At 40.9% G+C, this 12,904-nt stretch overlaps 1 protein-coding gene across 1 annotated transcript; it reads left to right on the forward strand.

The window, feature by feature from the left end:
- Positions 1–1,350: 1,350 nt before the first annotated feature.
- ARL9 (ADP ribosylation factor like GTPase 9) lies at positions 1,351–10,554 on the forward strand. The gene is made up of 4 exons (XM_028507581.2): positions 1,351–2,035; positions 5,865–6,027; positions 7,474–7,649; positions 10,091–10,554. Exons 1-4 carry the CDS (start codon positions 1,814–1,816, stop codon positions 10,268–10,270), a joined length of 741 nt encoding a protein of 246 aa, XP_028363382.1. The 5' UTR covers positions 1,351–1,813; the 3' UTR covers positions 10,271–10,554.
- Positions 10,555–12,904: the final 2,350 nt, after the last annotated feature.

A 12,904-nucleotide genomic window follows, 5' to 3' on the forward strand; every position in this document is an offset into this window, starting at 1 on the left:
TAAATTTCTGTGGTAAAAGAATTATTTTTAGGTTTCATCAAGCTACAGAATTTTGGTGAGAATTATCATTGAGAATTTTGACATAAGGCACAAAGTGAAATTCACAGTTCTCAAGTCATTATAATTGCCAGTCTTTGTTATTACCAGTCATCACTAAGCACCTGAAACCTCAGTTCACGTACGTTATTGTCAGATGAAGAGTAAACATCTACATTAACTTTCTAGTAATTATTTTTTCTTTTGGGTAGGTCTTTAATCAGTGATATATACACTTTGTATATATGTTTGTGTCTACATTTATAAAACAATATGGATACATCCATTCACTGTGGCACATTTTAAAATAAAATATTCTAGCAGTGAGTGTGGATTAAGGTGTTTTGGGTATGGACATTTTATGGGGAATTCCTGGTTAATATATCAGAACTGTTTAAACATAAGTATCTAAAATAATCTTCAGCCTCTCCTGTCAAAGCCATAAAACTAACGAATTGAGAGAGCCCAGGTTTAACATCACTGAAAATTCATCGTGTTGATGCATGTATATAAATAAATTGAGTAAACACTTTATTAAGTTACTAAGCATAACATTTTCAAGACTTCTTGGGAATTGCTAACCTTACAAACCGTTGCATCACTTAGTCTCTCTGGATCTTGCCAGGGTTCTGTACAGGCCTATTTGAAACAGATCTGATGGAGAAAAGTCAGTTTATTGCAGTAAGGTAGTTTTGTTTGTTAATATACTAGGGTACAATATAACAAAATAAAAAAAGCCATCCACATACTTGTCAGTTTAAGCAATGTTACATAACCTGTGAAAAGCCCTGTGGGTTTCCTGATTTGTATATTAGATCATTGGGGGCAACAAATGATTTTTCTTTAGTTGTTTTTTGTTTTTAATACCCTGCATTACTAGTAGCCATGATCCTGGCAGAGTATTAATTTAGTTGAGAACAAATTTTAAAGATTTATTTTTAGAGGGGAAGAGGGAGAGACACATCACTGTGTGGGTCGCCTCTTGTGCCCCCTCACTGGGTATCTGGCCTGCAACTAGGCATGTGCCCAGACTGGGAGTGGAACTGGTGACTAATTGAGAAATTTTTAAAGTGAACTGTAAGAATTTAAAGTAAGGGGACCATTGAGGTTCTTTTACTGTTTTCTCCTAAGCATCCTGGACAGTCTGGAGACACTACTAGCTGACACTGGCTGGAGGGCCGGGAGGTACCCAACTTCACTTGCAGGGCTTGTGATTACTAACGGGGAAACTGGGGCGGGGCGGGGGTCCTTTGGGGGTGCCCAGTATTCCGACCCTTCGGGGTTCCCCAGTGGGAAAACCGGTGAGCTTGGGTGGGTTGTGGGGATGATTGGGGAGAGGGGAGACGCTTAGATCTGGTCTTGTGTGGAAGTCCTTTCTGAGCTACCCTTCCTAGCACAAGGAAATCGAGCCATACGTTCCGAAGTGGCACCTGGAGACACTTCCCTGCACTGACGATGTGCCGCTCTGGGCTTTCAAGGTTCCCTTTGGCTGGGCTCGACCCTTCCTCTAGTACCCCTGCCTTACCCTCGTCACTCCGCCTTCCGCCCTCAGGTTTGGCGAATGTGCCGCCCGCAGACCCGGAGCGCTAGCAAGAGATGCCCGGTGGCAGCCCACACGCCCTAGGACTGGCCTCAGCCACAGTGACTGTGAGTGAGGTCTGCGCCACGTGGATCTACGTCTCTGCCTGGGTCCCACGCAGGGACCACTTCTGCCGGGACGCAGGGCGGCGGCTCCAGCGTGCAGGGCGCGCAGGAGGGAAGGAAACAGGAGCTGGAGATGGAGAGGGGGAAAGTGAAAAAGAAAGAGAAGGGAAAGGAACCAGAGAGAGAGAAAATTCGGGGAAGAGGAAAGGAGGAAAAAGACAAAAGGAAGGAGGTGGAGAAGGGGAATGAGAAAGGGAAGGAAGAGGAAAAGGAGAAAGAGAAGGAACAATTTAAGGGGAAAGAAGAGAAAGAGAAGAACAACAGCGCCTTGGCAAAGCCCCAGCTGGAACTGCCGGTAAGAGACTGGTGCCTCGGACCCTCTGCCCAAGGCCATTGTCGGGACTTCAGGCGTGAGTGCCAGCTCTGTTACGTCCCAGGCCCCTACTGGAGGGAGTTAGGTCTCTTTCCAGGACTTTTTATCTGTGGGTGGAAGGAAACGTGTCAAGCTTCCAATGACAGATTGATTGCCGGACCCTTCTCTCTGGCCGCCTGCCCTTCACCCCTAACCCCCCTCAGGTCTGGTGTTGAAGAAGAGGCGCAGGTTGTGGCCTGTCTCCAGCCCCATCTCTGTCCAGCACTCAGAACTAGGTCGAAGACCGCCCACAACACAGAAACCCACCCTGAGCCCTCGCTGCCCGCAGGCTCTCGATCCGAGCCCTTTCCGTTGAAAATAAGTTCTTTGGTGGAAGGTGCAGCGCTCCTGAATGTGTGCCGAATGTGTTTTTGAGTTGTCTGGACCTTTTCTGTAGGCACCGTGGTTACTAATTCCATTGTTTTCAGACCCCCAGCGTCCAGAAGGGTCCAAAGGTTTAACTGAGGTCTTGCAGACCAGGCATTGTAGTCACAAAAAGACAAATACCTATGAGTCCATTTATATGAGATACCTAGAGTTAGCAAAACCGTAGACACAGAGCAGAATGGTGGTTGCCAGTGCCTGGAGAAAAGGAGGAAAGAGTTAGTGTTTAATGGGTACAGAGTTTGTTTTACCAGATGAAAAGAGTTCTGGAGAGGGATAGTGGTGATGTTTGCACAACATTATGAATGAATGGATTTCATACCACCGAACTGTACACTTAGAAATGGTTAAGATGATAAATTTTGTTATGTGTATTTTACCACAATTTAAAAATTAGGGTTGGGTTGGGGGAGGAAAGAAAAATCAGGCATTGTTTGGATCAGCTTAGCGGGCCCTGTGCTCCTGGAATTCCTAGGCTCAGAGCTACTTTCTGGTTCTAAACAATGTGAATTATTCAGGTAGATTTGACCTCTGGAAAAACACAGACTACATGGATCCACATATAGTTAAAGGAATAATTTTTGACAAGGAACAGGTGTGTAAAGCAAGTGTCTGAACACTTGCTTTACAGTAATCCCAGATTTCCTTAAGAGATTATGAACATGAAGCAAGAATGTATTTTAGACTAAAAAGTAAGCAAAATGTGAAGCGTTGGTGCCTGCCAAATTTCTAGATAGGTGAACTTAGGGTGAGCACTGTGGTTGGAAAGGAAGTAGGGAAGTGTTTTTTTGTTTGTTTAAGATTTTATTTATTTTTAGAGAAGGGGGAAGAGAAGGAGAAGGGGAGGGAGAGAAATATCAATGTAACAGAAACAGTTGCCTCTTATACAATCGGTTGCCTCTCATAGGCACCCCAACTGGGGACTGAACCCACAACCCAGACATGTGCCCAACCAGGAACCAAACCCATGACCCTTTGCTTTGTGGGACATGCCCAACCAACTGAGCCACACTGGCCAGGGCAGGAACTGTTTGTACTCACAATAGTTCACAGGATCTAAGAGGCCATTATTTTGGATACCACTAAGAAAGAAAAGAAGAAAAAAAAATGTTTACAATGAAAGTAAGACATACCATGCATGGTAAAATTCTCATTTTAGACACATTAAAATGTGAAAAATAGTTTTATCTGGAATTGATGAAATATTGGGGTAGCCTGAGTAGGGCCATTGGTGGCGATAATGAGGGAGACACAGTCCACACCCTGCAGCCATTTCTTGGTGCCAGCATTGCTTTCCAGTATTGCTTCAACATCTCCTTTGTACACCAAGTCACTCCTCCTTACTAGCCCAGGATGACACTGTAACTAACATTTAGATGCAGGTGGGAGGCAATGGGGAAGGAGGTTGGGATAGAGATGGGAAACATTTATGGAAATACCATTTGCTTTAAGACCGATCAAGAATTCACTCTAAAAACATATACTTTTTCAAATTCTTTTATTCTCTAGATAGTCTTCATAAACTATGCTCTCCTCACAAGTATCTATTGGATCAGACCTTAAAACATTTTACTTGCACATAGATCTTATTTAAAAAAAAAAAAAAAAAGAGGTGGGATAGACATTCTAATGCTGTTTGGATCACATTTTTTTTTTAACCAGAAATCCGGTCTAAATCTCATGTCAACATTTAGTGTTCAAGAAGAAATGTATAATAAGATTATTGTTATGTTTAAACCTAGTGTGTTTTGTGCATGAGAAACCCCTTTAGTAGGCTATTTGGGAAAACAGTTTACTTTCTGTGAGCAGTCTGGCCGTATTATTGCTTGTTTATTACTATTTACATTGAAGTTTATATCCTAAAAGCCACCCTTCTGTGCACCCTAAACTTTCTATTTCTTTCTTCATACCAGCCTGCCCTTATTGTTTCTCATTTGTCATAAAAATTCCTAAGGCTGGTATGTTGGTGCAATGTTTCTATCTAAAGTTCACATCTAATTCAAAAGGTTTTAACATCAGATTTTAAAATAAATGTTCATTTGCCTGGAAATGATCACATTAAGTGAGATAAGCCAATCAGAGAAAGACAGATACCACAAGATCTCACTTATATGTGGAATCTACTGAACAGAATAAACTGACAAACAAAAGAAAACCAGAGGCATAGATGCATGGAACAGACCAACAGATCTCAGGGGGAAGGGGTTGGGGGGCAGGGGCTGGATAAAAGAAGGTGATGAGAGTAGCCAAAGAACATATACACATGACCCACAGACACAAACAACAGTGTGATGAAACCCTGGGGAGTGGGATGGCAGGGTCTGGGTGGAGATGGGCAAAGTTGGGGGGGTGGTAATGGGAGACATTTATAATAGTGTAAATAATAAAAATAAAATAAGATAGACCCTGGTTGGTGTGGCTCAGTGGACTGAGCGCAGGCTGCAAGCCAAAGGGTTGCCGGTTCAATTCTCAGTCAGGGCACATGCCTGGGTTTTGGGTCAGGTCCTTGGTGGGAGGCACACGAGAGGCAACCGCACATTGATGATTCTCTCCTTCTCTTCCTCCTTCCCTTCCCCTCTAAAAATAAATAAATAAAATCTTTTTAAAATTAAAAAATAAATGCTCATTTGTGATTGGAACTGGTTTAAACATTTCTATAATCTTAGCCTTTTCATTTAATTGTGACACTTATATTTAAAAGTATAAAAGGGGAATCTTGCATTTTAATCTAATGATCTAGCTGGGAAGACAAGAATGATTAACGAGACCTCAGATGCTTGCATACTGAATGGCGTAGTCAATACTGAAAGCACCGTGGAGGTACCAAGATCCCAGACAACACAATTCTGGTGCACTCTCCAATAAACATGCACTCAGGAAGCAAATTGAAGTCTGAAAATTGCCCAGTGGCCCTGTGATCTCTGGCACCTCTCAAAAATGTTGATATATATATATATAATATGTATATATCTATATACATCTAGATAAAGATATAGGTATGTATATCTATATAGATATATCTGTAGATCTCTTTCTATATGCATCTGTATCTATACCTATATATCTGGATATGTAGATATCTAGATATATAAATCTATAGATATATGTATATATAGGCATATATACATGATATATATCATATTTATTTGATAGATTGGCCAGGAGTTGAGGGATGGAGAAGGAATGTGCAATTAACATCACATAACTAATAAGATATGAGTTGTTTGGTACAGCTTGTTTTAGGCCAATTAAATGTTTTGTGAAGTTTTATTCTGGTTTACAATCCCACAAGTATTACTGGGTCTTACCACAGGCGGGCACACTGCCAAGGACCAGGAACACATGACCCTGAGAGCATAGGTTTATTGATTTATCTTTTGTTTCACAGGAGAAAAATAATCATATCCTAGTGCTGGGCCTGGATGGAGCAGGAAAGACCAGTGTTCTCCACTCCCTAGCTTTAAACAGAGTCCAGCACAGCAAGGCACCCACCCAAGGTTTCAATGAAGTGTGTATCAGCACGGAAGACAGCCAGATGGACTTCCTGGAGAGTAAGCCCTCTTCTTCATTAGTTACAGCATAGCCTCATTTTGTCAGACCTTGAGCCAGACTTAACATGATCAACATTGGGTCCTTGCAAAAAGTAACAGTGGGTCAGACTTTCCTAGATATTTAGAAAGCATGTGTAGTTTATACTAGGGTGTACTGTGGGGAAAATCACTTTATTTTCTTTTCATTTTCTCCTTTTTACAGTGGTGGTAATAAAGGGAGTTGAGAAGAAGGCTTTATATTCCCTTCTGTAACAGCCTCCCTCCTCCCTTACTACCCCAAATAAATCTGCAATCTAAGTAAATAAAGGAACCTTCCTTCTCTACAGCTGCACTCACAGAAAAACCCCAAACCCGATCTTGTAAGCAGAAGGCAATCCAGAAGCCTCTACTCTATAGGAATTCTGGAGACACCACACCCTAAATATTGCTGTTCCCCCCAAATTCACCAAATCCTCCTGTCTTCTCTGTACACTCTTTCCTTGGAGGATTTCATCCATCCTCTTGGCATTAAGTACCATCTGTGTGCTACTCCCAAATTTATCTGTCCAGCCCAAACATACTCAAATGTCACCTGACTTCTCCACCTGGTTGTCTAATTGGCCTCTTGGACCTAACATGGACAAAACAAAATGCTTGATTTATCTCTGTATCAGTTCCTTTCCTTATAACCCACTGGTCATTACCCATCAAGTTTCCCAAGATGGAAAACCAGGAGTCACCCTTGTTTCCTCCTTCTATATCCCCACCCCCAGAAGAACAATTTTTCTACCTCTAAAACAAATCTCGAATCGTCAGTTATGTCCTTTCCCACTATCCCTATGTGAATCAGAACCTCTACCATCTCCTATTTAGATTACTACAATCAGCTTTTTAATTTTGCTTCTCTCCAGTTAAGAAAATGGTGAGCAGAGAAATTGGTAAACCTAAAAGTAAATCTTTAAGAAAAAGCATTATTAGGAATAGAGGTTTCAATTTCCCCAGAAGTTATAGAACAAATAATTATTTTGACAAAATAGATAGCTCAAAAAAATACCTTCAAAATATAAAAAGTGAAAAGGAAGAAGGAAGGGAGGAAGGAAGGAAGGACAGACCCAACTAGGGGAGAAATGGACAGATCTACAACTGGAGTGAGGGATTTCAACGTATCTTTGTCAATTATTAACAGGTTCGAGGAGAAAAAATTTGTGAAGGCACATAAAATTTGAACATGACCAGCAAGTTCAATCTATTGGACAATATAAAATTGTCTATTTAGATAATTTTAGGTAGATACAAAAGTTAAAATACACATCTCTCTAGTGGTTCTCAACTGGTACGTTCTAACCCAGTGGCATTAGCACATCTGTCTAGTGTTCGGAAGTTATGTGAATGTGCCTTTCCCCTCCCCCTTGGGGGATGCGCCCGTGACGTTGTTGGTGTTTCTTCTTTTCCTGCTCCTCTTTGTAGTTGGTGGCAGCGAGCCTTTCCGTTCCTATTGGGAAACGTACATGTCCAGGGGAATACTGCTGATCTTTGTGGTGGATTCAGCAGATCACAACAGATTACCTGAAGCCAAGAAATACCTTCATCAACTAATTGAAACAAACCCATTCATCCCTCTGGTTGTGTTTGCAAACAAACAGGTAAAAATCTGTACAAATATAATTTGTACTCCATAGTTTTATCATTAACACAAGAAATAGAAATACCTACTTTTAATGAGTAGATATTAACAATATGCTGTATAATCAGTTCAATTTATATTTATCAGATCTACTGGATTATAAACACCTTGAGAGTAGAGACTAGTATTTATCTTTCTGTCCCTTATAATACCTTGTAACTGCCTTGGGCATAGTAGGAATCTAATAAAATTAGATTTAATTCAATAAGCATTTACTGATCGTCGATTTCAACAAAGTATTTGTGTCTGCCACTTTAAAGAAACTGTTTTAGATCAATTAGAGCAGATCTGAATGTACTTCATACACATATATTAAAAATGTTAAACATACATGGAGAAGTGCAATGCTGTGCACTGTTGGTGGGAGTGTGAAATGACCTAGCTGCTATGGAAAACAGCATGGTAGTTCCTTAACAAATTAAAAATACAATTTCCATATGATTCACCAATTGAAAAAAATTGAAAGCAGGGACTCAAACAGATATTTGTACACCCAAGTTTATAGCAGAATTATCCCTGATCGACTTTTATCATTACCCTCCTCCCATCCAACACCCTCCTTCTCCTATTTAATTCCTCCCCAATTCCATCAGTGAATTTATTAACTTGAGACATCATCCACATGTTGCTGGATCCATGAACACTGTTACAAAAGTCACTGCAGACTCTAAGCCTAAAGGAATTCAGGAGTCAGAAAGACAGTGTATTGGGATGACCGACATTCAGGGAGGTGATCAACTCCAGCCAGATACCACGTACAACAAACACATCAAGAAAAGCCTCACGGGCTCCCAGTGATGATGGAATCTGATTGGTTCATATTGGAAAAAGAAAAAACAACACAATGTTGGATTATTTCTAGAGATTTAAAAATAATCCCCTAAAGCTTAGGGAGAACACTGTGAAAAAACAAAAAGCCAATTACAAATGTAGTTTAAAAGTGAAAATGCTAAAACTTTTGCAAAGGACTTGAAAACAATTGCTGAAATCTGTGTGTATATTTAAAAAGGGGCCTCTATCAGAGGTCATTTGCATAAATAATTATTGATGTGTGAGAGGCAAAGTAGTATGTTTTGACCTTAAGAAGCTTTGACCTTGCCATGCAGGGTCAGTTTCTGTCTCAGTTTAATCTCACCTCGTGCTGACTCCCCGTGTGGGGCTCCCTCTTTTATGCCTTCCCGCTCTCTCCGTCCTGCGCTCGTTCTCTCCCTCTGTCCTCCTTTCTTGGCTTCCTCCTCCTACAACTTTATTTTCTGAATCCAGTGTCCCCCTGCTCCTTTCTCTGCCACCCTCCCAAAATTTGATCCAAATTTTTTTGGTTCAGTAGAAACAATGGCCACAAAAGAAAACTCACAATGGCAAATGCTATAATCAATAAAACATGATATGGACAAAAACCAATGAATGAAGGAAATTTCAGTTAAAGATAAATTTAAAATAATTGATCATATTAAATATAATTCTTTTTTCCCCCTCTACCAAGGTAGCTTGTTGTTTTTATTAAAAAGACATGAGAGAAGAAACCAAACTCCAAAATCTTGCTATTCTTCCCATGCTCACCATGTCATGTGGAAATACCCTGGGCACTAGGAATTTGATGCCTCCCAACCACTAGAATTCTCCTGAAATCTACTTGGAAAAAAAATTTCTACAAATTATTATTAGATATTATGGACACCAGGTTTAACCAAGGCACTAACCAGAAAACTTCTGGGTTTTTTTTTTAAGATTTTATTCATTTATTTTTAGAGAGGGGGAGGGAGGGAGAAAGAGAGGGATAGAAATATCAATGTGTGGTTGCTGCTCATGCACCCCCTACTTGGGACTTGGCCTGCAATCCAGGCATGTGCCCTGACTGGGAATTGAACCAGTGACTCTTTGGTTCGCAGGCCAGTGCTTAATCCACTAAACCACACCAGCTGGGGCTGAATGTGACTTCTTTCATACCTTAGTTGTCAGACTTCCATACAGCTTGATTTTCCGATGATTCTGGGTGATGTTTGTTTTGTAGTCTAGCTGTAGTTTTCGCTGTGGCTGTGTGAGGATGTGCCTGTGTTTACTTCTGCCTCCTGGAAGTCTCCTGTCTTCTCTGATCCTATTCAATGTAATTCCAAGGAAACAAAAAGGAAAATATAAAAAGTTATAAGCAGATTGACTGCACCATTTAGAAAATTGATTAAGGTATTATGTTGGTTTAACTTCATTCCAAAAAAGATATTTTTGATGATAACTCGAATACTGGTTTAATTCTGATAAAAAGCTTTATGTTCAAACGACCACTAAGGTCATAGTAATGGTGTCTCAATATCCTCTGTATTAAAATGAATGGGGAGTTTTTCAGAGAAATAAATGCAAAATAACCAACTTTTTTTCTTTTTTCTTTTTTTATCCTTGGTGAAGGATCTCAAAACAGCCTATCACATTACTGACATCCATGAAGCTTTGGCATTGTCTGAAGTGGGAAATGACAGGAAGATGTTCTTGTTTGGGACTCAAGTGACTGAGAATGGCTCAGAGATACCCTCCACCATGCAGGATGCAAAAGACCTGATTGCACACCTGGCAGCAGGTATGCAGTGACCAGGCCAGGCCCTCCGTGCAGCTCACAATCCAAACGTCATCAGGGAGGGATGAGTGGCAGGCTTGAAACCAAAGGTTTACACTTTCAAATAAAAAATAAGCCATTTCCTATTTTCTCAATGCATGGCATATACACAAAGAGAATGTTAATTGGTTAAGAGCATTTCTTTATTTAGATTTTGAACTTTAAAAGTATTGGTAACACAATGTATTTATAGAAATTTCAAGGCTTTTTAAAAAATTTAAATTTTTTTAAAGGATTTTATTTATTTATTTTTAGAGAGAGAGGACGGGAGGGAGAAAGAGGAGAGAAACATCAATGTGTGGTTGCCTCTTGCGTGCTCCCTAATGGGGACCTGGCCCGCCACCCAGGCATGTGTCCTGACTGGGAATTGAACTGGTAACCCTTTGGTTCATAGGCCAGCACTCAATCCACTGAGCCACACCAGCCAGGGCAAAATTTTGAGTTTTAAGAAACAAAATTAAAGTGAACATTAGCAAGCATTTATCCCGTTTGTAGTTTTTCAATGACATGATATTTATATTAAAACATTTTAATAAATTTTTATCTTTTCAAGTAAAAATCCAAGTATCTTTTCTTTAAGTAAATGTGTTTAACACTGTAGGGAAAGAAATATTGGTATACTTCAATGACAAAAAAAGTAATCACTATTAAACCTCATAAAAATATAAATTAACAGCCTTCAGAAAAATTTAAGAAAGGCTTCTCTTTAAAAAAGAAAGCTTTTATTTACTTATCTTTAGAGAGAGGGGAAAGGAGAGAGAAGGAGAGAAACATCAATGATGCGCGAGAGATACATCGACCAGTTGCCTCTCACACACCCCCAACCAGGGACCTGTCCTGCTGGTCCCGCCAGGTGCCCTGACAGGGTGTCAAAACAGCAACCTTTCAGTCTGCAGGTGGGCGCTCAGTCCTCTGAGCCACACCCACTGGGGTGGAAAAGCTTCTCTTTTAGGAGCCTGTTATAGTAGATAAGGAACATTGTTGGGATTCGTTTTTGAAATTTTTGGCATTTGTCTTTTATGTATAAGCTTTCTTCGCTAGAAATATTTTGTAAGAGCAGTAACTGTTTGCCTACATACCATATAAATCCAACTTTTAGCCTACTGTCTTGATTTTTTTTTTAAAAAGGGGACTTTCAGTTTCCAGTCTAGCATGTGAGAAGCTTGGAAACCTCCACTGTTCTAACAGCAAGTAATAAGATGAACAGTCTGAAAAATCAACAACCCTTCCAGGATCCATAACAGAGATGGGAGCACAGGGCAAACCGCTGCTGCCGAGATTAGAGAAACCAACAACGGAATGCAGAGGAGGACAGTTTCCCACCACAGTTCACCACAGAGACTCACAATGGGAAACATGCTTGGGGACCAGTGCCAGGGTAGGGTAACCAGAGCTGTAATTCACAAATTGCTGGAGGCTTAGCGTGGGCACTCTTGAGAGTTAAAAACTCCAGGGTGATCCAGGCATACCAGGGTCCCCACAATCTTGTGAGATTTACCTCTAGGAGCTTGATCAGATCCCCATGATAAACATCAAAGGAAAAAGCCCTTGTGTCTCCAGGGTTGGAGAGAAAGAACCATTTTTAAATATGCCACAGTACTCCCTCCTTAACAGGGCCTACCCTCTGAGAGGAGATGTTAGCGTGTGTGCCTTTAAGGTCACTAGCTTTCTCACAGCCAGAGCTGCAGGATCATGTTTAACAGTGTGATGTAACAACAGCCATTCCAGTGTCTAATGTCAGACCTCCTTTCATCTGGCCTCTGGAGATTGAACCCTGGATTTTCAGCCTCTGCCCAAAGGATGGCCATGCCAACTGGCCCCTGAACAAATCCCTCAACCATCTTGTCTCCTAGTCTTCACTCTGGAAAAGAACTAAATCAGATGCAGACTACTTCATCCCCGAACTCTGATTCTACGAGGCATCTTTTTATCATGTTTTCTAGGGTGGTCGTGGGAATACATAAGTTCCTGGATGCTGATTCCAAAGATCATGCCCAAACCTTTCAGATAGGAAGTGCTATCTCTGTTCTTCCTTGTTTAGCCTTGATTTTCTCATGTCTTGATTTTAGATTTTGCATTTTGGCAATAAATGTTGTGGCTGGTGTTTTCCCTTCAGTGGACAGCTATTGAATGCCAATGTGGTAGTTACTGCTTGATGCTGGGGATGATTAAAGCAAAGACTTGCTCTCAAGACATGCTCTCAGGCTGCCAAGGGAGGTACATATCCCAGGGTTTCTAATGGAAATGGCCCTCAGCCAGGACAGGTCCGAGTGTTGTCAAAGAGCCTGTCAGAGAAGAGGTCTTCCCCACAGACCTCTTGGGGGTGGCATTCATTACTTTGGAGCACTTACCACAAACTGGCATCTCTTGCCAGCCTTCCAGGCTCAGAAAATACAAGTTCAGTAAGTACACTAAGCGTAGATCTGTATTTTTATTTATTCATTTAATCAGCATTTATTGAGCACCAACTATGTGCCAAAAAAATGTGTCAGAACTCTTTTAGTTAAAAATGATGGAAATTCAAGTTAGATTTTTTTTGTGCCGAGAAAAGGGGATTTGGGGGGCTCATCATCTGGGGAATCTGGGCAGGGGCATGGGTGGATTCAGGG

Source organism: Phyllostomus discolor, chromosome 1, assembly GCF_004126475.2.
Source record: "Phyllostomus discolor isolate MPI-MPIP mPhyDis1 chromosome 1, mPhyDis1.pri.v3, whole genome shotgun sequence".
NCBI lineage: Eukaryota > Metazoa > Chordata > Mammalia > Chiroptera > Phyllostomidae > Phyllostomus > Phyllostomus discolor.